The 25,925-nt window shown below is 34.3% G+C and overlaps 1 protein-coding gene across 8 annotated transcripts in view; it reads right to left on the reverse strand.

The window, feature by feature from the left end:
* PCDH7 (protocadherin 7) overlaps window positions 1–25,925 on the reverse strand; it is a 423,700-nt gene that overhangs the window by 189,716 nt on the left and 208,059 nt on the right. Inside the window, exon 3 of one of the 8 annotated variants that reach the window (XM_060111317.1) lies at window positions 5,320–5,415. The exons of the other annotated variants lie outside the window; for them this stretch is intronic. Coding sequence (XP_059967300.1) covers window positions 5,327–5,415 — 89 coding nt within the window. The 3' untranslated portion in view covers window positions 5,320–5,326. The remainder of the gene's footprint in view (window positions 1–5,319; window positions 5,416–25,925) is intronic. 8 annotated transcript variants of the gene reach the window in all.

Below are 25,925 nucleotides of genomic sequence, written 5' to 3' on the forward strand. Positions count from 1 at the left end.
CCTCTCCCGTCGCGGAGCACAGGCTCCGGACGCGCAGGCTCAGCGGCCATGACTCACGGACCCAGCCGCTTCACGGCATGTGGGATCCTCCCGGTCCAGGGCACGAACCCGTGTCCCCCGCATCGGCTGGCGGACTCTCAACCACTGCGCCACCAGGGAAGCCCAACTTTTTTTTTTTTAATTAGAAGCCTTCTTAGAAATTGTGTAAGAAGCCTATAACATAAATGCTAATTGATCACATGATCACAGCAATCCATGCCACAGAGTCAAAGGACGTTCTCAGAATCCTTCTCAAGAGAGTTCCAGAAAGAAAAATAGGTCAACACATGCTATCACTAAAGATAACATCCCTGGTCTACCTTGGTTTCCATATTATACAGATGAGGAAACCATGCTCCAGGGAGGTTAAATATCATTTATTGGAAAACCTAGACCAAAACCCCAATTTCTAAAATTCCTTGTCTTCCATATTCTGTAGAAAATTGAAAGTTACTTTAAAGATCAGTTTTAGTTAAATCCCTCATTTTGGCGAAATAAGTGAGGTTTTGAGACGTTAAGTGATTAATCTGTACCTCCTGCATTTAACTCCCATCTTTCTAAAATATTAAAAGACATTTTTAAATGTTAAATTATATATGTGCACATAATATATACATCTTCTATAGCACTGATAGACAAAGCACATATAGGTTTTCTGTTATTTTGAGAATATTGCCTAAGACTCATATATAACCAAATATCAAAAGGGTATTACTTTGGGAATTGAGGGAGCCTACAAAGCAACATTGAGTATGATAGAGAAAGAATTTATGTAGGCACTGGAGCTTCTGAGAATATAAAGTCAAGCACTATAATGACCATATGGAAGACGTTCATTAAGATTATATAGGTTCAGGGCCTCCCTGGTGGCGCAGTGGTTGAGAGTCCGCCTGCCGATGCAGGGGATACGGGTTCGTGCCCCGGTCTGGGAGGATCCCATATGCCGCGGAGCGGCTGGGCCCGTGAGCCGTGGCCGCTGGGCCTGCGCATCCGGAGCCTGCGCATCCGGAGCCTGTGCTCCGCAGCGGGGGAGGCCACAGCAGTGAGAGGCCCGCATACCACAAAAAAAAAAAAAAAAAAAAAGATTATATAGGTTCATAATATATGAAGCACATTGAAAATTGAAATCTTGGGTAGGGTCAGGGAAGAGTTGTGTGGCATAAAAAGTATTCTCTGCCAGCAAATTGATTAAATTTCTCAGGTCTAGAAAAGGCCATATATTCTGTGTAGGCACTCACTGAAAGGCAGATGTGCACAGCTTCTGAGAGAGTGCTGTAATCTACTTATAAATAGGACTCACCAAGGGACACTGGTAGCAATTTGGCATTAAGAAAGAGTTCACATACATGAAGAATTTACTTTGTGGTAATGTTTATTGAGGAAAGTCCATATCTGACAGGGCAGCCTTTATATATCTTTCAATCTTATTTTGCTCTATTTTGACCTCCATGTAACATAGTGTTATATGCAAGCACATATTTAGTCATTAAAGTCAATAATTTGCATTGATAAAATAGTTTTTGTTTTGTTCTGCTTTTGTTTTGTTTGCCTTTTACTTCCACTGGTATTATCTATGTAAGGATATGTATTTTTTTGTACCAAATTTGTTAGAATGGTGAATGGGCATCTTAAAGAAAAACTCATATCAGGCACCAACTGAAATATTTATTCAATTAAGAAATAAAAAGTAGACACAAAATTATTTTACTTGCATCAAACACTATTTTTAATTCATTTTTTTTCTTTTTTCATTCATTTTTGTGCATACTTGTACTTATTTTATTTATATATTATACTATATACTAGCCAAGCCATACCTTTATTCTGTACAAATTCAGATCAAACGTATATGCAGTTTTAAACTGCACCTCCTTTTATCCCCCTGAAGTTATTTAAGTGGATTTTCTGTGTTCTTCATACTGAACAAATATATGCATATAAACCGAGGGAGCCCATCATGAATTCCTTGTCCTTTTGATAAAGTATCTTGCACTAAATTAGAATAACCAGAATGCTAAAAGTATTTGTGATCAAGTAACATAGAACAGTTAGGAAAACTTGGGCTATAAACAAAAAAAGAGAGAGAGAGAGGGAGAGAGAGAGAGAGAGAAAGAGAGAGACATTATATAGCTAGACATTAGGATAGAGTGTTTATCTGAATTTAGGTCCTGGAAGTACTTTCATTTGGAGAAGGAATAGAACTTATTTTGTGTTTTCCCAATGGGAAAATTCAAGATAAATAGATTCAAGTTATGGGAAGGCAGAATTTGATAAGAAATATAAGAAAAAGCTGAAAAGTTAAACATGTCCTCAAATAAAGTGAGCCACCTCTGGATTTTGTGTCACTGGAATCATTCGAGCAGAGATTAGTGATTCTTATGATGGTGCTGAGGGATGCATGAACAATCTAAGACTTGATTGGTTGGACCATAATCTCTCTACCAACTCTTAAAATTCCATGACTAATTCAGCAAATATTCATTCTATGCTCCAGGCACTCCACATAAAGAAAAATAGAAATGAAATGATCCTTATATTCACAGGGCTAACAGATTGGTTAATTCTAAGATTATCTTGGTAGAAAGTGGGGAGAGGAGGGTATTTTGACTTGTATCCTAATTTTCCATCAAAGTCTGCTCAATTGTACCCTCTAGGCACAACTCTTTTAGTTCTAAGTACATAGCTCCAAGTTAATGCTTAAGTGCTTATCTTGTTCTCAAAAGCACTATATCCATTTTAAAAAGTCCTAGAAAAATATAGTGTACACAAGGTAACGTATCTTAACTCCCGTTTCTCTTTCCAGCAATTTTACCTCAAAGGCTTTTCTAAGAATAACGGAAACATGAACTCATTAATAAAGTCCTTTTTCTCTACCTGCATTATTTTTTCCCCTCCAAGTTTTATTTCATATTCTCTTAAAGTTCTTTCAGGTCCGTGGTTTTCAATATCTTTCCTTCAATTTTTTATTGCTTTTCAATTTATTCATTTTCCTAAAATATTTTTGTTTCTATTTTCTCAACGATTTTTCTTTTCTTTCTTGGTTTATCCTCTTTTCCTCATCTAATTTTACTTCTCCATTTCTTTCTTTTCTTGTATGGTAAACGACTCTTTTCTTATATGGTGCACATTTCCTTTATTTGCCTGTAATGTAAAAAATGTGTTTCTCTGATAATCTTCCCTCAAAACTTTATAACATTTTGGTTGAATTTCCTTCTTTCCATGTGAGATATAAGTATATCTGTGCTTCTTTTCTTACCACTAGATTTGATACATTTTATAAAATTTAAATGATCTTTTTTCTGTGTTTTCAATTATTTTATACTTACTTGGTTTTTAATTGCAGGTCCTAAAATTAGGGGGAAATAGTGACTGATTTCTTATGATACAATTTATTAAGTCATCTCTGAATCTAATAATAGTCAAGAGCCACAAGCTAAGGGGAATAAAAACAGAGTAGAGGAAAGTGTGGATGAGGAGAAGGGTACATGCAAGGGTGAAAAGGATGAATGACTTCTTTCTAAAAATTCATTCATTTGCTCAGCATTTAGTGAGTAACAAACACTGTGGACATAGAAGAGTTCATAAAGGATAAGATGGAATCATAGAAACTCAGAGTTGAACATGAATGAGAATCCTAGCTTTGCTTAGGAGGAATCAGGAGACACTACATAAGGTACATGGTACTTCAGTCAATTCTGAGTGATTTTGGCCACTTTAAGTTTTCTCCAAGTCTCATTTTTTATCAATTAAATATGAATAATAATAATTTATAACTCTATGTTCCTTTGTATGGATGAATTAAGAAAGTGGAGATTATTAAGTTTATTTACATTGTGTCTGACACACAGTAAACCCTCTGTACATGTTTGCCCTTATTATTGTTGTGAGTTTTCCAAACAGACCTGGGGAAAGTGCTCTCCAGATGGAAAGACCCAACAATGCAAAGGTCTGTGGACAGGAAAGGTTATTTATAGCCATTGAGAAAGATAGGGAGTACAGAGTACAGTGTAAATCAGGGTAAAGGTATAAAATATGGACTAGAAATGTAGGTAGAAATGGGATCATGAAGGCCAGCCAATGATTTCAGAGCTTTTTGGAGTAAGAGGTCATGCATTCCTGAATGAAGATTAATGCTCCAGCCTTTAATGGTTAATGGTTGCATCAGTGAAAATGCCTATAAATCAAAAGAGTTTGCTTTGTTTATGTACACAAACAAGTCTTAATTTTGCTACTATTTTAAGGAATACCACAAATAGTGCTGCCACACACTTGCACACCTATAGACACAATCACTGTTTTTTGTTTTTGTTTTTGTTTTTAAGACATCTGCCTTTTGTTTTGTTTTTAAGACATTTGCCAATAATCTTCCTAGCCCAAAGGTAGTGTTCTAGTTACGTGTCTCAAAGATCTGGATAGTCACAAGAATGTAATGCAGAGCCTGACACATCCTCAGAACAAGCCCCTACAGGAGCTAGGAGGATCAGTTCCGCTAGTGAAAAAGGAAATTAAGAAGGTGGGTGTTTCTCTGTGATGACTTAGTATTTATGTTTTATAGGTTATGACTCTGCTGTTGTTTGAGCCCTGAGGGCCTAGCTCCTTTCAAAATGTAGCAGCCTGAATGAGGTAATCTTGGGACTGCTGAAAGAAATAGTGCCCCCCACCTCCCTGAAGTGCCACCAGCTGAATTGACAAAAGAAAGTTTTGAGGAAAGCAATTAGCATACGTTCAGCTCTGACATCTGGATGACATCGATTTGTATTTAGATTCATTTGAACTGGCTCATACCAAATTTTCTATAACCAGATCAATAAGCATTATAATTAATGTACATACAGTTTTGTGTAATGCTTTTGAAAATTCAAATGCTATAATAATTGAATTTTGAGTTAAAATTCACAAAGTATTTCCATTTAACACTTTTCAAAGATATGTTATATAAAAAGTATTTGTATATCATTGAAAGAGGCATATAGAAGCATACAAGGTCCATTTTATTCCTGTACAATCAGTTGAGGAAACTGCATAGCACCTTTCTCTGAAAATGATTTAATTAATTCTTCTGTACTCCTCTACATTTAAAAAGTATTCTGCAACTGTGCAGGGAATTCTGAAATGCATAGCATGCTGAAATACGTAAAGATATACTCAGGTTGAGTGATTTTTCTGTATCAGTAGGCTCTGTGTAGGTGGGTAAATGAGTCTTCTCAATATAAAAGAGATAGACTATTAATGGAGAACGCAGAAGAGGGGCACTGCACTGATTCATGAGAACCACCATACCTGTTCATTAATGGAGAGGCCTTAACAGCACTCTTCTTCCATGCGTCTTGCCATGAGGAAAGGGGAGGAAGGGAAAGGTACTGATGGCAGCAACACCTGGGGAAGGGAGATGGGGAAATTTGTAAAGGGAAGATCAGCAGCCCCTACACAATGGTGTCCATCCATAGACCTTGCCAATAAAACAATTTCCAAAAACCCTGAGCTTTTTTTCTTTTTTAAAAAAGTCTAGATAAATTTCAAAGATAATTTAAACAAATTAGGTATTTCTAACGGCGTTAATCTGAACATTTTCCAACTATCATCTTCCAAGTCTAGGACACGGGGGCTGCTACAAGTAATGAGCTACCATCTTATTCTCACTTTTTGACTGGGTAGTTTAAGGCAGGCCATTTTTCTATAGGTATAGTTGTTGTTGTTTTTTACAACAGATTTAAGAAAGAAAAAAAAACTATTGGATAAACAAAACCAAATGTATATGTATTTTTCCCCCAACACACAGTAGGATTATAACCATTTATTTGTTCTGCCTCCATCTAATTGACATACATCTAATTGCTCACAATGAATATTCCTTTTTACGTTGTCCTAAGGGCATGTAGATTTGATATCAAAACGACTTCAACTTGTTGATTTAACAAAAAAAAAAAAATTAGATTTGTAGAATCCCTATATACTGCAAGAGGTCAAACTAATAAAAGTTGCAAAAAGTTTTGTGTTTTAATTATATTTTTGTAGACATGGTTTAATCTGGACTATATGTAATTTTTTAAAAGTAAATATATAGGGCCTCCCTGGTGGCGCAAGTGGTTGAGAGTCCACCTGCCGATGCAGGGGATACGGGTTCGTGCCCCGGTCTGGGAGGATCCCATATGCCGCGGAGCGGCTGGGCTCGTGAGCCATGGCCGCTGAGCCTGCGCGTCCGGAGCCTGTGCTCCGCAACGGGGGAGGCCACAACAGTGAGAGGCCCGCATACCGCAAAAAAAAAAAAAAAAAAAAAAAAAAAAAAGTAAATATATAGAATTATATGGAAAGAGAGTGAAAAATTTTTTTCAAAAGTTGATAATACTAAATGAGTTGAATTTTAATAGTGATTAACTGCTTTTATAAATCAATATAGGAGATAATACCACACCTGAAAACCAAATACTGCTACAGATTTTGCTCTAAGTATTTGCTTTTAAAGAAATCTTTAACTTTGTATGCTTTTATTTAAATACAAACTTTATATGAAAAATGATATTTTTACACTATTTAGAGTTGCTTTTAGACAGACTGGAGATAACCTGATTGAAATATGCATATTTTATGAAGAAGAGGTATTCCCCTGTGGTGGGGTACATTGTAAGGGGGAAGTTTATGCATTTGTAGAGGCAGGGGGCACACGGGAAACCTCTGTATCTTCCTCTCCATTGTTTTCTGAACCAAAACTGTTCTTAAAAAATACATTTTTTTTAAGTACTGTAAAGTTGAAAGGTAGGAGAGATTAGGTTTTTGTGTGAAAAATAAAATGTTTTTGACCCCTCACACCAATACATGTCTTAGTGTAATATTTACAGAAGGGCTGGGACATTCTTGAATTTTTCCCTAAAGACAGGGATTTCTGTGAATACATGTTTGCATTCTTATTTCTGAATGTGATTCTAACCTTTAATCCTGATGTTTAGGAAAGCAGCTATCACAAAGATCTTTGGGGTTTGAAGCATGATAATCCTTTTGGTTTTGCCTTAATCCTGTTTAGACAGGATGTCTCAAAACTTTCCAGTTTCTCAACTTCTCTGGTCTTTGACACACTGCTTATTATTAGCCATCATCTCTGTTTAAAATAACATACCCACTTAATGCTTAGGTAATAGTATTAGTCAGCCCTTGAATTGAGAAATTTGGAAGTTCTAATTGGTTATCATAAAAGATTAGCATCAAAGAATTCTGAAGGCACATGCAGTATCTAGGCCTATTGAATTAAAATAAATGAGCTCAAAGTAGCAAACTTAAATTTTTTGTAGCCAACTTACATTTTATCTGATATGATTGAACACAATTTTTTGGTAGCTTTGTTTTTTTTATTATAAATTTTTAATTTTGTATTTAATTTTAAAAATATTAACTGCCATTACACATAATATTTAAAAATTTAAATCTCCCTCCAAAATTAAAACCTACATAATTCCAGTAATATCAAAGTAACAAAAATATAATTATTCCTACATTTAAATATTCCTAAGTGATTATTTGGGGATCAGCATTTTATCTTTGGAAGAATCAAGTGTGGGAATCTCCCAAGCCAGGAACAACAACAACAAAAAGGAATCCTCGTGCTCTTAATTTGTGGCAAAATACTTTAATCTAGCATGCAATACAGCATTTTTTGTACAGGAATCCTTAATACTGCAAGGATTTGATATATAGTAAATTCTTCCGTTGATCTTAGGAAGGGTACATAATTATGAAACAATATATTTGGAAATTAACCTGCACTGTGAAAGATACAAAAATAACCAAAGGTGTACTTACGAGAAACTTTGGAAAATAAATATACACACACAAAACATAGATGATCACTAATAGTACAATTATCAAGATGTAACAAGTAATAAAATTATTTTATAAATAGCCGAGTTTATAAATAACTAAAACAACATAGAATGGTAACTGAAAAGATTAAACTGAAATTATTGAGTCATGAATTCATAGAGTGGACAACAGAACTTTGTAGATTAAGAGAAATAAAAGTGAAAGCTATTTATTTTTTCATATTTAAAAGGTAGGGCTAGAATAACAAAATCATCTCTGTTACTAAAGTGGTATTTGGTAGGAATATGCTTATAGACAACGGTATGAGGTTTCTGTTTTTGGAAAAATGTATGATAAAAGTAGAAATACGAATACTAAGATATTGTATATGAAGGCTGTGTGACTTAGTGAAATAAGCAGCACAGAGAACGCAACATCGAGCTGTAATGCCAAAGAATAAGGCACAAGACTCGGTTCATATCCTCCAAAAATATAATCATTATGTGGGGAACAAAAATAAGCATCAAACATCATAGTGCTTGGAAGTTAAAGGCGAAGAGATAAGGGGATGAACTTTGAGAAGACAGATATGGACAAAGGATGAAAGAAAGAAACTGTTTTCAGAAAAGGAAGCTGACACAGCCTAATGCAACGTGGTGGGAAGAAGGTTGTTTAGTGCTGACAAGTCTGAAGTTAGTCAACCCAGAATAGATTGTATGGTGGGAGAAACAGAACACACCTTGATATGTAGAAGAGACGCATCAAACTACATATAAAGAGGGAGCTTAATTAGCCAGTGAAACTGCTGTTCTCTGCTTGATGTCCTTAAAGCTTTATCAAAACCTGGCTTGTCTGGTATAAGGATATATGAGAAAAGGCCATTACCATACTGCATAAACATTCCTGATAACAGTAGAGTTTTTTATCCTATTTGTAAGGTCCACCTTAAAAATACATTTTCTCTAACAATTAGAAAACTGATATTTTAGCTCAGGTTCTGACCCTAAAACTTTCCCTCAGTCTCTCACATTCATACCCAGGGCTTTTTTGAACACAGTCTAATATACTCCTCCTAGGGGGCCACACTCCAGGCAATAAATTGGTTCAATTTTTTCTCATTCTCCTTCTTGCTAAGAGTGGCTGGAAAGTTATCAAAAAGGACAATTTATTCATCTTAATGCTACTGTCCATAGTGTGTCTAGGCAGGGCTGGAGTGTTTGGTGTTTCCTACTAGCTCCTGCAGGACGGGGTTAAGATCTGCCCTGGTGGCAATAGGAAAAGAGGTGGAATCTGAAAAGCTTTGCAGAGGAAGGAATGCTACATGTTCTTTCTGCACTCAGGAAACTGCTCCACTGCAGATATGACATGGCTCAATTCAGTTTTTGTTAAAGAGGAACAAACAGTATTGTTTTTAAGTATAAAATAAACAATCGTACAAACCCTGGGTAAGGTTATCAGTCAGCGCTTGAGTATTAAGACCACGAGGAGGAAAAAAACAGAAAATACAAGGGGAATAACATCATTGGGTAGGCAACACCTGAAGTTTTTTTTTTAATCAGTAAAAATTATAACTGATTTAAAATGAAAGAATGATTATTAACCCTTTATTTAGCTCTCCTTAGTAAGTGGTGGGTTTCTAGTATCTTGCTTGGTATTTTACATTCCTAAGGTTTAAAAGTATAGATTACTTAATTTAATGGCAATAAAAATCAGCTAAATAACAGTGCTTAATATTATCAACTACAAACTTTAGTAAAACAATTGTGTAAAGAAGAAATTAGAAGATAATATTAAAGAGATTTAAGTGCAAACTTTTGTTACTAATACTGAATTATACATTTTAAGTAGGTTTGTTATATGTAAATTTAAAGTGTGATATAATAATGCTAGTATATGATGTTTAAAATTTCTTAACTCAATAAAAGCATGAAATATGCTTTTGTTTTTTTCTCTTTAACTGAAGATGTTCATTAATTTTATTTAATATCACACACTACTTCCTAAAAATAAATTTTCATAATGACAAAGTATTGTCATATATAAATCTGGAGTTGTGATACATTTTTCTAACAATTTCATTAAAATTTCAAGATTTAGTTGCATCAAAAACATTTTATAAATCTTCTAGCAAATCTATAATATTCCACTTTATTATTTTCAAATTTCTGTTTTACAAATCTGCTCTCTAAAACAATCTTACAATTTATAGCTATAATAGCATGACCCACTGTGTCCTCCATACAAACTAATCAGCTACCTGAGTGCCTGCTTCAACATTGATTAATGTATTGAATAATGTTCACTTAGAATTTTAATTTTAATTAATATATGATTTACTTGATTGATATAATTAATATTCTGAATTTAGTTTTCCCTAAGAAAAACATATTTTAATGTGGTTTTTGCTCATTTTCTTCTTGACTTATAATTGTTTGAGTAAATTTATAAAACTATGTAAATCCTAAACCCTCACATAGTACATTTATAGTTTCTGCAACTAAAAGTTGTTATATCAATTTGATTATTCAGTTTTGTTCATCAAATATTTAAACAGTGTTCAATCTGTACTAGACACTGCTGTCGCCAGCAGTACTTAACCATTTGTGTTTCAGAACTCCTCTAGCCACTTAAAAACTGTAGATGACTCAAAGTGCTTTTGTTTTTATGTGGCATATGTCATCATTGGTATTCATTATATTCAAAAATAAAATTGACTGTTTAAAAATAATTAATTGTAAACATACTTTAAAATAGTCATATCAAAGTCATTTCATACCTACATAAATAAATATTTTTATGAAAAATGATTACCATATTTTTCAAAACCAAAAAAATAGTGAGAAGAGTGACATTATGATATGTTCTAATACAGATGTGTGATATGCAAAGAGTTAAGCAGGAGAGGGTCAACATAGGCTCCACAGAAGAAGTGATACTTGCAGTAAACTTAAGAATTTGTCAGCAGGACAGAGACAGAGGTGAAAGGGGTTAAGACCATTCCAGTGAAAGAAGGGCATGGTTAGACACAGTATGTTGTAATAGAAAGGACGTGAGTTTTTTGGTTTGACAGAGTTTCCTCAAACCCTATCTCAGCTATTTTGGCTGCATGGTTTTGAGCAAATCACCTAAGGTCTGTGAGCCTCCCTTTGCTCTCTTGTGAATAATAAAAACTACATATTAAGAATGTCATGAGGATTAAGTGAGATGAAATATGTAAAGTATTTTCACATGTGGCAGTTAATTAGAACACTCAGTAATATATTGCGTTTTGTTGCATATTTAAGGAGAGTGAGTTGGTTATCATGCCGAGAGCACAGAGTACCATGAGGTCAGGGGGAGAGAATGGAAGTTATAAACAGCAGTGAAAAGGGCAGCAGTGAAGTAGAATGGGTAGGGAGGTTAAAGGTGACTATGAACGATTTAAAAAACAGAAATACAGGGCTTCCCTGGTGGCGCAGTGGTTGAGAGTCCGCCTGCCGATGCAGGCGACATGGGTTCGTGCCCCGGTCCGGGAAGATCCCATATGACGCAGAGCAGCTGGGCCCGTGAGCCATGGCAGCTGAGCCTGCGCGTCCGGAGCCTGTGCTCCTCAATGGGAGAGGCCACAACAGTGAGAGGCCCGCATACCACAAAAACAAAAAAAGACAAAAAACCAAAACAGAAATACAATAAAATGAAATGAACTACCCTGGGAACTCCAAAGAGAATCACTTCTCATGAAGATCTTAGCAAACCCATAGAAGAATCTTGATTTCCACCCAGCCTCATCCTATCCTCTCCCAGGAAAACATACAAACAAACTGCAATTTTAGAAAAACATATTCCAGTATCATCATAAATATAGAATGAATGTGTATAAAAAAATGGATGGTAAAAACTTAACACAAATTTAACCAAACTCTTCCATCTCTTATAGAGGTTTATCTCTTATAGAGGTTTACTTGACATGAATCTCCCAGCTCTCTTTGAAATTAGACTTCAGTTACATTTAGCAATGAATGAATAAATGAATATGTAAATAAAAATATATTTTAACCCATATGAAAAATATATTAAGAATCTGAACTGGCAACTGTGATTTTGCGGCCTGGAATTGAGTATTAGGAGGCTCATAAAGTCTACTAATCAATGTCAACTTATCTAGAAAATACTTTTACTAAGAGTATGATACACAGAGAATGTTATGATTTTTCCCCATGCTGGTTTTTACCATCAAGAGTCTATCTTTGATCTTCAAGGCCTTCATGGATAGAATGTTAAAAACTATTTCCCAACTGCAAACTATTTTCTGCTGATGCACCTTAGTTTTGACAATTAGGGCACACAGGAAAAAAATACACTTAGTAGAGAAGCACGGTTTTAAAATGTAAAATAAACTTCATCAAGGCCCAGGTTTCAAATTTTATAAAACAAAATAAATATCCAGGCTCAGTGTACAAACACTGGCTGTAATAATACACCAATGACCGATAAGAGCACTGTGAATTTTAGGTGAGAAAGTTTTCATTATTCTATGAAGAGTTTAGGATTAGCCTATTCCTTTTCTTACAAAGTATGTTTTATACTAATCCATCATCTTGACTGATTTCTCCACCACTACAGTTCAACGCACACTAAGTTATCAGAAGAACAAGCAAAGAAAATAAAGCATTAAAGCCAAAGAAATAATGGAAATTATGGTTGGACCTTGGACCCAGAAACTATTAATTTATTCTTTAATTAATTCAGCTTAATAAATAAATAAATACAGCATTTTATTCCACCCAATGCACATGCAAATAATTCTAGAAATTATTTTCAAGATAATTTTGTTGTAAAAAAATTTATATATTGTTAAAAATGTAACCAAGTTTTCACTTTATAATTTCTCATATAATGACTTTATAAATATGAATAGTAAAGCTCTGTATCCAAATAGACATTGTCTAACTCCATGTAGCACTCATTATCCAGGACTTACAAATGACAGTACTAATAACTGAAATTAAATATTACATGACAAATTTTTACCTTCATTTTTCTGGTCTCATGTATGTGTACATGTATGTGAGGGCAGGACACAGAATAATCAACTTATGGTGATAACTTTAGGATAAAATGTCCCTATTCAACCATCCTTCCCTTGAGCACAATTGCATATAGATTCTTCATTGAAATTTCTCTTTTCCTTACAATTTTTTTTGCTACCTCCCCTCTCTTGGTATCAACTACCATATTCTAACTTTGCCAAGTCAAACAACAGTTGTCAATTCTGTGTGAATTTAGCCACATAAATGTAGTAATCTACTCACAATTGGGAAACATTTTTTTTTTTGTCAAAAATGCTTCAGTCTTGAATAAGTTTAGCAGAAGCTATGCTAAGCCATTTTGAGTTTTCCCAAATGAAAATAAAAACAAAATGGATGATTTCCTTTGTAAAATCAAAATAACTCCACTCTGCAGTGTTATTTATAATTTTAAACCTCAAGGAATGCTTATTCATAGATATGTGGAATGGAAGGGAAGTGAAACAGTCTGTTCACCGTATCCTTCATTTGAAACACTTTGCCCACTGTTCCGAGTTAATGTATTTTAATTTCTTTTTAAAACACAAGCTGTTCTTTGACTGTAAAACATCTCAGACTCTTAGTCAGACTTTTTTTTTTTTTGTATTATTTCCTCCTCAACATACTCATGCACAACCAGAGAAGCAGGCAGCATGCTCTAAGTTGGAATTCAGTTAATACATGAGAACACCTTTTTCAATACTATAATTTAAATTGCATGAACTAAAATGCCAACTTTGGGCAATGCTATTCCCTTGAAGCATATATATTATTTCGTTATGGATGTATTAATTCATAATGTTTTATTTCAAGCCTATAAAATATGATATCCTCTTGAGAAATCTGACAGATGATAAAACTGCATCACACTTCCACAAAGTTGCTGATTTCTTCTTATTTGAATCAGCTATCTGAATTAGTTAAATAGCATCAAATTTAATAAACAGCATATGGACCTACTAATATATGAGAAGAACCTATTCTTTCTTTCCCCTGCCACATATATGCTCTTTTATCTTTAAGTGATGCATTTCCTGTGGGGGAGGGGTCCTTGAAAATAAGCCATATGCCACATGGATTTCATTGTAAAAATGACAGCTAAGTTTATTTTAAGAGTACTGTATAAAAAGAAACTAAATCTTTGAAATCTTTGCCTTAGTATATCTTCTCTATTTGTACATAATGCACAAAATATGCTTTTGTATTTTGCTGTTGTATATTTTTCCACTTATGGAAATAAAACTTTGTAAAATTTTATATTGTATGCTTAAACTTTTCGAGTCTTTTAAATAGTCAATTATTCGATTAATGCAGGTTCATTATAAGAAGAAGGTGAAATCACCATTTTTTAAGTAAAAGTTTACTGACCAAATGTGCTGAATTTCTCAGTAGAGTTTCAATGAAAATCAATTCACAGAGTGTGATGATAAAAGCTTTTGAAAAGTTCAAGACCAAAAAAAAAAAAAAATCCACTCTTTAAAATGTGGACCAAAAGTTCTGAAGTTTAATTCCTGGGAGATGAAGAAAGAGGTTAAATATATTTTGATATGCCAAATGCAGTTTCAGAGCACTGGTAATAACCCTGAGTCCCTCTTGCCTACACACACACCAATATTCTTCATTCTGGGGTAATCACTGGTCTCAAATTCCAGGTCTGTGCTCATCAACCTTGGTCTGTTTTTCTTCTAACATGAACTCAATTAAGCTTCCTACTCTTTTTTTTTTTTTTAATACCCTGAGAAAACCATAATTCAAAAAGAGTTCATTGTAGCACTATTTACAATAGCCAGGACATGGAAGCAAACTTCCTACTCTTAATGGACCTTTCCATTTTTGCCAATAAAAGAAACAGGTAAGGAAATACATCAAAAGTAGGCATGTAGGGCTTCCCTGGTGGCGCAGTGGTTGAGAGTCCGCCTGCTGATGCAGGGGACACGGGTTTGTGCCCCGGTCCAGGAAGATCCCACATGCCGCGGAGCGGCTGGGCCCATGAGCCATGGCCGCTGAGCCTGCGCATCCAGAGCCTGTGCTCTGCAGCAGGAGAGGCCACAACAGTGAGAGGCCTGCGTACCGCAAAAAAAAAAAAAAAAAAAAAAAGTAGGCATGTACATGGAAAGTTACAGTCTGTGTAAGAGCAAGTATTTCTAAAATAAATGTGTATTCTAAATTTTCCTACATCAAATTTAAATTTGCAAATCCAGGCCATGTATGATTACAAATGCTGAAAGCATACCTCTTCAGTGGTTCATGTTTTTGAGATTTCAAATTACAACAGCATCCCATTTTTACAAGGCATTACTAGAATAATCTCCAATGTGTACGTTAGATTCCTTTATAGAGACAGTCATGTTCCTACAAGCCATAAATTTAATAAATCATCAGATGTATAACTTTCATTCTCACATTTACATTACCAAGTATTTTATGGAGCAATTTTCTTAGTCATAGCAGTGAGACTGTTCAATGATATAAATAAATAAATAAATACTATTTCAACATAAAACCCTTAACTCTAAAGGAAAATAACTATGCTGGAGTCTCACAAGAATACAATTCACTATTAAAAGGAATTCAGTTATCAGTAGGGTCTATCTTGGATTGCTTCCATGAAGTTTATTACTAGTATCAGAAGGACTTTATTATAAAAAGCATTGTAGAAGCCAAGGACACAGTTATGGCTGGGTTCCAGTGAAGAGACAAATAGCTTGAAAAGCCTAATATACTGCAATACTGAAATTGTTATTATAAATAACTGGTACATTTACATCGGATTATCATACATTTTCAACAGAAACTTGAAATGCCGACTCTGTCAGTATCAGTCTCTGGGCACAGTTTCTTGTTGAGACTTGTTATGCATTATCAGAGTCAGGCGTAAATGCTCCCAAAGAATTTTTAGGCTTATATTATAAAACAAAATCCCTTGTAAGGAAAACCAGACTTTTAGGTGTAAAGGATATTTTGAAATGATGAAATATTTGAATGATCCAGTGAAATTACCTTGAAACAATATTTTAAAATACTCTAACTAAACATACAGCTATTTTAACTTAATCAGCACAGTTCCCTAAGTATACACTGTAAAAATGTAAGTATACATCTTATTCTTGAGAGGTAGGGGGGAAGCAGGAGAAGGCATTAGAAAACTATAGCCTTAAATTAACCTTATAGTCCTTTTGTTAGTTATTTACCAAAGGGATTATATTGCAATCCAAGTTGGCATGTTACATAATGAGAAAAACCAACCCAAATTTTAAAGGGACATGCTCTACACATTTTCTATTTGCAATTTAATAAACTTACTTTAATATAGGAGTATTACTTATTTTTACAATAAAAGTCTCAATATGGTAGGAGGCTGTCAAATCTGCAAATGATTAAACTATTGACTTTAATTTAATGGAACATTTCCAAAATAAAGTCTTTCTGGAGGCATAACTTATTACTCAAATTATTTCCAAGAAGTGCTTTAGCCTTCTCAGCCCAGCCCATCCAGGATGGTGTGTCATGCATGTGTGCATGCATGCGTGTGTGTTTCCCAGGTGAGCAATACTGAGTCTTCTTAAAATTTGCTCATAAATTTCAGAATGAATATCCAAAATATACAGCAACTGATAAGTCAAATTCTCTAAATGTTTTGCCATCAAATAAAATATTTGTCCTCAGTATTGTCTAGGAAGGCACATCAGGTACAAGTAGATAGTTCGCAAAGTCCAATCAATAAGGATGCTAGCTAAATGAAGTGCAAAAAATATTATAATGGATACTTTTTCTCTTTGGAATCGATGGCAGTAACCTTTGTTTAGAAAAAAATGTGTGTCTGAGCAATAATGTGTACCAATATTTCTGAAGCTGCTAAAATGAAAAGAGCTCAGAGGTAGGCATCTCTCCATGTAGTTATATTATATTTTCAGTTTTTTTCCTCCCCTATTGAGGAAAGAGAACTGTCTTAAGCACTTCAGAAATGCCCTATCTTCTTCCTATGGAAGGAAATGAAGGCCTTAGCACTGAAGCTAAAATATACACAATAGATACAAATGAGCAGCAGGGGCAGATGGGAGCTTTTGGTTGCTTGACGACTAGGTCAATTATTAGCAAACTAAATATGCCAGCTTCTCAGTGAAAACAGATATTCTCACTTAATCCCACACTGAAATATGCATTATCTTTTCTGCATGTTCCTAAATACATGAAATGATTCCATTTCAAATAAAAAAGCAATATTCTTACTTCAGTATGAAAACCAAATTACAATAGCTTAACTATTAGCACCGATTGAGTTATCAATCTATATTTGTAAGGCATATCTTCTCCTGACTACTAAAAATTTAATAAGATATAATACTTGAGAATAAAGGACTTGGAAAATCTTTTGTGCAGATGATATATATGTGCTTTTACTTGTTTATGCCAGTGGTTTTGAAATTACTTTTCAATTTATTTTCATTCGTTACTGTATCTAAGGAAGCTTCTTTTTCTTAAGCAAGTTTGAGCAAATTCAATAATTTATATCAGCTGATAGGCATAATTAAAATAAATATTCCCCAGAGAGGCATGGGGCTTATGTTGCAGTTAAAAATATGTGTCCCAGTCCTGAAATAGCTAAGATATTTTCTAATTCAATCATATACTATAAAAATTCTATTATTTAACACAGTCTAGTAGTTCTGAAATTAGTGATATGGGTAAATAAGTGTTTTTGCTATATCCTACAAAGGGGAACATTTGAAAGAAAAATCTCTAAGAGTTTATAAATTTGCTTGTTTTTTTTTTTCTTATTTTGAAATTTTCAACATTATTGAGACATTAAAAGTATTAAATAAACTTTAAGTATATATATATATATATATATATATATATATATATATATATATATATATTTGCGGTACACGGGCCTCTCACTGTTGTGGCCTCTCCCGTTGCGGAGCACAGGCTCCGGACGCACAGGCTCAGCGGCCATGGCTCACGGTCCCAGCCGCTCCTCGGCATGTGGGATCTTCCCGTACCAGGGCACAAACCCGCGACCCCTGCATTGGCAGGCGGACTCTCAACCACTGCGCCACCAGGGAAGCCCCTAAGTATCTTTTTAATACATGCTTTACTGAACGGTTTGCATAATTAAAAAGTTAATTGCTCTGTTTCCACAATCTTTGGGAGTCATGGGACCAACTCCAGAAGCAGGCTCTTAGTGCTGTATTTTCTCATACACATACATTATCCTTTTCAGTGAAGCACCTTCCCTACCTTGGCAGAAGGATGCAATGAAGGTGTGTGTGCGTGTATGCATGTGTGTGCATGTGTAGAATGAACTACCAATGAAATATAGGCATAAGGAATAAAACTGTATAGTTTAATCAGTGAATAAAGCACCTGGTATTAATTCTTACCCTATTTTGGGGCATATAATATTTCTTTAAGCAGCTCATTATATTGAATCTATTATCTTAGTATTCTGAAGGGAAAAAATAATTAGCATGTTCTTAATTGTTGTGATATGAACACATCTATTGCACTTATGGTCCCAAGTATCATCATTTATGTCAGCCCACAATGTAGAGTATTTCTTGATGATGACACAAAATAACTGCTTTACACAAAATTACAAAAATGCATTGTTTTATAGCACATGCAAATAAAAAGGGGAATTCCCTTAATAACCCTAAAAAAGGGAATGGATTACTGGTTGCCTCAGATAATGAGACAACAAGATCAGTGATTTGCTCAAAACTGCATAATACATTAATGCTTCTGTTATATATAAAATGAAAGCTAAATTTTTCCTACTTAAAGATATTTTTAAAATAGAAATAATTATAATGGCTTTCATAGGCTTTCCTGAGCTTTGAATGTAGTAACATAAATATAGCTCTTTGGAGCTGATAGCAACAAAGCAAGAATAATAAATACTAACGGTTATTAAGTTGAGCACCTAGTATTATCAAGTATAAACCATAATTTTACTTCTCTTTTTCTCAGTTACATCGTTTATAAAATGCAGATAATATTACCTTCTTCATAGTGATTCTATGAAGCAAACGGATATGTAGAACCCTCAGGTTATCATTAATATACTGTAAAGGTATTCATTTATTATTTCAATTTTTCCTTACCCTTTTATCATTTATTTTTAGATACTTAATAAAGATACTATTTCATCATTCTAGTAAGCCTTTTTTGATAGATAGATTGTCCTCTTTATGTTATGTTGCTCTTTTCTGGTGCTTCACTCTTTGTGTGTGTAAGTGTTAGAGGGCATGAATGAATCTATAATTCATTTGTCTCTGACATTAGAGATACTTCATGATGACTTGGTTCATTTAAATTCCCTTCAGCCCTTTATATTTGAATTGTATTGTAACTGGGGTGTTTCATACAGTGATCTGAAAATTATCTCCTATAACTGATAAAAGTTGATTTCTACATTTAAATGTATTTGGCTTAATTAGTAGTTTAAGAGGAGATGTGAATAAGTGTTATGAATTGGTGCCTAATTGGCGGAGTCTATCCGCACTCTGTGATTAGCAGTCATCTTTACGAGGCTTTTCTTACTGCCATGAATTTTTGAGAGTTGGCTGTAATCTCAGTCTTTTAGGAACCACTTGGCTACTGGGCACTGAATGATCTTTAATAATTATTTGATGAATATCTCTGTGAGTTACTGTTTTTTGTCATTTACTACTCGTTAACAATAAATCCAGGAAAATATATGCAGGCCTCTTAAAGACAGAAGCCATTTAGCTGCAGAAAATAAATGTGAAACTATTAATATGTTTTCTCTGTCTATGACTTTTATTATATTTGCTATAAACACTGGCACTTGTTCACAATGGTTAGAGAGCCATGTGTTCTTAGCCTTGGAAACCGATAAGGAATTCAAAAGGGGCCAGGAAACAACTTACCTTAATGGCAAAATATATGCGAGACCAGTGAACACTTTTGTAAGCAAGAAAACAACTATGCATTTAAAAATATCATAAACATCGTGGGTCTGATTTAATCTGGAAAAAAAATAAGAACTACAGAACCAGAAAAAAAATTTAAGGTATCTTTAAAAAAATTAGCATAGTAAAGTAGTTATCTGATAGAATTTTATTAAATGCTAACTATCTAAAAATATATGTTCAGGTATAACTTGACGATAACTCTTTAAGAAAGGGCAATAATTATTATAATTATTGTCTTCATTTTATAAGCGAGTGAGATATTATGTGAACTGATCTAGGTTCCCTTCTCGAAAATGTGATGGAGGTTGAACTAGGACCCAAACTTCTGGTATCAATTCCTTGCAAATGTACATATTGTATTATATACCACAACACAGCAGAATTAAGTTAGGTTTAAGAAGGACTTTTTAAAACTGAAAACTTATAGAACAGACTATTCCAAAAAGTATCCTCAAAGGAGTATAGAAACTTGATAGTCTGAAATGACTCAAACATAATGACTTTTGGTAGAGAAAATGAATTACTTGACCCTCAAAATGACCTAGATAAGGTATTAGAAGGGAGAAAATGTGCATGGGATGGTGAGGTTGGGAGAGGCAAAGGAGCAAGATTATTAGAAGGATAAAATAAAGAAAAAAAATAAAATCTCAGAGTCAATGTGGGGGACGTTCATTTAATCCTCCTTCAGAAATGAAATGACTGTCAGAGGAGCTCAGAACTTTTCATTAGGGTAAAGAAGAGTAATGCATTTTCCCTGCTATTTTCAAAAACTAAAACATAAAGACCAGAGGCTAAGTAATCAAGTCAGAAGTCTTGTACTTTGTGCCCTGAAATAAAATGTGGTTACTTAAGAAAAACACACATGGGGACCTCTAAACCCATGGACAATTGATATAACTAATTTAATAGCTACTTCATTCTGGGGACATAGATAATACTCAGACATAGACTGCAAAGGAAAAGCATGTGGGTTTGATTTCACAAAAGAGGATAAAAAACAGTCTGGGGCTGAAATAGGCAAGAATTAGATTTTAGATCTTCATTAATTCTGGGAAAAAGAGATGAACCAATGTTGTCCAGGAAACTAAAAGTGCCTCTTAAAATTGAATTCTCAAAGAACTAGTGAAGGCTGAATACAATTGATCACACTAAGTAAAGGGCAGTAAGCTTAAGGGTAAAAAAAAAAAAAACTCAGATAAAATATGGTTCTGTGTGCACATGTTGCTTTCCAATCACCTGTTTAAAGATGATGTATGATTCACATTGCCTCAACCAAAGTGAAGGGAAAGGATAAGGACTGGGCCCTAAATTCAATTTTCTCAAATACTTGTTTAATTGAAAAATGAGTTCATTTTAGGTGAAAATTATCTGAGAAATTATGACTATATAAATAATGATTTTGAAAATTACATATCAGGGCCTCCCTGGTGGCGCAGTGGTTGAGAGTCCGCCTGCCGATGCAGGGGATACGGGTTCGTGCCCCGGTCTGGGAGGATCCCATATGCCGCGGAGCGGCTGGGCCCGTGAGCCATGGCCGCTGGGCCTGCGCGTCCGGAGCCTGTGCTCCGCAACGGGAGAGGCCACAACAGTGAGAGGCCCGCATACCGCAAAAAGAAAAAAAAAGAAAATTACATATCAGTCTAGATGTTTCTGATTGACACAGTATTTTGAGAGTCAGGTATTACTTAAGAGTAACCCAGTAAACAATGAAATTGATGGATAATTAATTGAATGTTTAGCTAATGCAGAGACATCTTACAGAATGGACCAGAAGCAAGGAGGGAAACAAAGTCTGGCCATTTAATCATGCCTAAAGCTGATATTGAGAAAATCATTTACATATTTTTAAAAAATTTTTTTCCTTAAGAGATAACCTTAAAGAGAAGAGAAAACAAACAAACAACAACAAAAAAAACAACAAACATGAGTTAGAGACACAGAATTGCAGCTGCTGCCTAGTACTAAAAGAGTCCCTGAATCTAGGGCGCCAAAGCAATCTGTTTTCAGGAGAGGATCTCGGCCAACGGTAGACATGTTACAGCAGACCTTATCCGCCTCACTGGGTCTGGATGAAGAGTTCCTCTTCTGATTTCATCCTCGCCAGGCAATCTTTTAAGAGGTACACTGATTTTCCTTGGGTCTCCTTAGAGATAAAGAATATTGCCTTGGAGAAGAAGCAGGGACTTTCCTATTTATGGAATGGGATATTCTCCTGTTCAAAATGTAGTAAACTAATATTCCAGTTTAACACCAAGGTCTTATAATAATGTTTAGAATTTGTTTTGGCTCTGTACAGTTCTGCACACTGATGAAACTGATATTTGGATCTAGAAAAAATAATTCAGGTACCGCGTAGAGGCCACTCAGTAACTGGAAAGGATGCACATTTCTAGAGGTTTTTGATGAACCAAATAAACATATGCATGATTAAATAGGAGTTGAAGTTTTGTTTGGAAATTATTACGTAGCAATTATTTAGCTTATCTTGGGCTGGAAGACTAGTTTTATCAAGGTACTACCTACTTATAATTCCTACTAAGCAACAATGAATACAGAGAAAGGAGAATACATTTATGTGACATTGATAGCTGTCCTTTCTTAGATAAAAACAACATCAAAAGTGACATCTGCCTCGCAAATCATCATTAGTAAGTCTCCACACATAACACATTTGGAGGCAATTCTTCCCTTGCATGGTGCACAAGCTGTGGTAAGCATCTTTGACCTTGCACTTCTGTGACTGGAACTGGATAGTCCTTTACAATTTGAATTTATTTATCCTGCAAATTCTATTTCATTGTTTTCTGTTTTGAAGCATATCTATTTGCATAATATTACTAACAACTGATAGCACTATTACAGTGTCAGGAATCTTATAATCACAAAATTAAAATGTTTGATGATAACTAAAAATGTTTGATATCAATTATTGGATCTCACCAAAAATGCAATTAGTCACATACTATTTTAATTCCAAGCCCGTGAGATGGACAAATGATGACCTACTATAAAATAAAACATAGAAGTTACATGAGAGGCCAAAACTCACTTAAAAGAGTAATTATTATATCTCAAGGAAAGATAGCAAAAGCTATTATACAGAAATTTCAGACTCTGTTGTACTTTCAGAAAATTTTGTAGAAAGAGCAACAAAAAATCCTGAACATAACATAAAGTATGAGTTGTTTAGAAATTTATTAAGATTGATGTCAAGGGGTGCAACCATGCCCCTGCCTCTGACAATGACATTATAATGGACTTGCTGACCTTTGGAAAAAATTTCAAGTGTGTTCTTACATTATATCTCCTGGTTTTCTTCTTTCTCAATTGTCTCACTTCTGTTGAATCTCTATTGGCAACACAGGGTTCCTAGTCCATACAACTAAATTCAACAATTTTTTTGAACATCTATGTATAACCCTAATTCTAAATTTCTCCTTAGCCTGCCACGCTTTGTTTGGTTTTACTTTTTAATTTTAAAATATCCTTCTCTGAAGCTTATTTCAGTATTCTCTTATATTTCAGTATTTTTTTCAGATTCTGTGTTGGGTACAATCTCTCTCTTCTCTAGTGTCATATGTTTAATTGAAGGTCACATCTATTCTCCAAGTTTCATAATCATCATGGTGCCAATGGCTCCTAATGCTGTATTTCTGCTACTCCCAAGTTTCTAATATACATTTTAATAGCCTGCTAGATATCACCTGAATTTTTCAAAGGTACACTAAATCTGACATGTCTTAATCAGGTTCGTTCTCCTGGAAAGATGCTATTCCTTCCATTTTTCCCAAGTTGGCAAACAGCATCTCTGTCTTCCCACCATTGGTATCCTTGGTATCACTCACTATTCTCTATAACCTTACCCATTTTTCTGCTTACCAAATCCTAGTCACCCACCCTTCAAAGTTTGGCTAGGGTTTTTCACATGCCCAACTCATATCCTATTCTGGTTCTGGTAACCTTTAGTCTCTAAACCTAGAGCCTCTCACGCCTTTACTTTTAAACATCTAATTCTGTACATGTCATTCTCCATCACAATAACTAACACTTAGAAGGCAGAGAGAAAGTCTCATTCACCTTTGGATCCTTCGTGGGAATTTGCATAGAGTAAATGCTCAACAAATGGTTATTGAACTTCATGAATTCTCATAATATTCCAAATTCCCTGTTCATTGTATAAAATTTAATCTATGGCTGTGATGACCTTTTGATACAAATGCTGGGTTGGTGAAATAAAACCTCATACTGAAAAGAAACAATGTGCACAATTCAGTATAGGGAACTATGGTTCACAGGAATGCAACCTCAGAGTAGCACACCACTCTCAGATCATATGTGGGTCCCCCAATGACCTCATCGTTGGAAATGTTAAGCATTTCAGAGCAGAAATAAAATCATAGAAGATACATTTTACAATAGAAATGAATGAGTAGATTATTTTTAAACAATAGGATGCTGTTCTATCTTTTTATTACCAAAATATTTTATAGCACTCATTGCAGATTTCTTTTAAATATACAGTATCAAAACTTAGTTTCCTTTGTGACTATCACATTTTAGCAGCTGAAAATCTGTTTTAAAGGAGGCATTTAAATTTTCATGTGTTTCAAATATTTTTTTTTATTTTGTAATAAACTTACACTTTCTGTACAGTAATGAGAAGGCATACAAGATAACGAGACTGATGTCAAAAAAATATACACCTGCATAAATTAAGTAAAATTTATCAGAAACAAGATTTAAAAATAAGGCAATCTGTTGTCTATATTTCAGATAGAAAGGGAATGTGACATAAAGACAAATACCCAAATATTTAACTCGAATCTTGAGACAACAATTACAAAAACAATTTGCAACCACAACAAAAGGAATGAATTGGTTTTTCAAAAAATAAACCTAATCTAATCCAGTCTACTCCAATCTAATCGTCTGATTTGAGTAATACAATTTGTCTTCTAAAAAGAAATCACAAGAACTTAAAAAAAATATTTACAGGCTCTTATTAAGTTTGAAAAGCCTTATTTAAAGCACATGTATTTTTAGTAATTGTCCATATTTATGAGCAGGGAGAGAAAAGAGACATAAAAATAATCTGTTCTGTAGATGAGACCTGGATTTACCATATGCTGACAATTTTATCAATGATAAATTCTGGAGTTTTGGAACTAATTATGTTTAGCACCAAGAAAAACAAAAGAAATAACTTGATTAGAAAAGTAAAACAAACAAATAATTTAACTTCATTTAACTTGACATGAAGCTTCCAGGTCAATATAGTACTTATTTTTAAATCATGTAGAAGATGCGTAGGTAAAAAGAGAGGCTATGATTCAGATAACATTTCAAGACCTTCTTCCAGCCCAAGCTATTGCTTATAAAATGGAAAGATTTCAGGAAGTGCATTTATAATTGTTTCATCTGAATAATCTTCCTCTCCATTCTCTGTGCTTCATACCACTCTGAACTTCTCTGGTGAGCTTTCTCCTTTTCATGTTATAGTGAAATTACTGAAATCAAGGTTGTATCTTCCTAACCAAAGGACTTCCACCATGAAGGCAGAGACTCTTTCTCGTTCACTTCTACTTCCTCAGAAAACCTTGGCCAAGTTTTATTTTCCACACGTTTGTTGAATCAAAATGAATAACCACAGTTTTGTCACTATATAATTACCCCATTATCAAGGGACAGGGAGGATATTACTCTGTTTTGCTTAAGAGAATGCTTTTCTTACAAAAAATAATAATACCTGCAATAGGAAAAGTAACAACAGTGAGTGTTTTAACCTAAAAGAGGAATACTGAGATGAAACAGTTTCTCAATAAGTGGGCTAACCTCTGAGGTTTAGTGCTAACTACACTTTAAGTTAGTTCCAGAGTTCCTTAAATCACAAAGAAGATGCTTGAGTGTTACCATGTTTCAGCAACATCAAGTTTTTTATATATAACTCTAGAACAAAATCAGAGGAAAAACAAAAGTATATACAATGTATAAGCAAAGAAGAATGCAAGTATGGGGATAATACCTTGACTAAATAAGGAACTTAACATAGAATTCATTATCTAATAAGTGTGCTGAAATTCAGATAAGCAAATGCTTTGAGAGTCTG

Source organism: Mesoplodon densirostris, chromosome 1 (genome assembly GCF_025265405.1).
Source record: "Mesoplodon densirostris isolate mMesDen1 chromosome 1, mMesDen1 primary haplotype, whole genome shotgun sequence".
In the NCBI taxonomy this organism is placed as follows: Eukaryota; Metazoa; Chordata; class Mammalia; order Artiodactyla; family Ziphiidae; genus Mesoplodon; species Mesoplodon densirostris.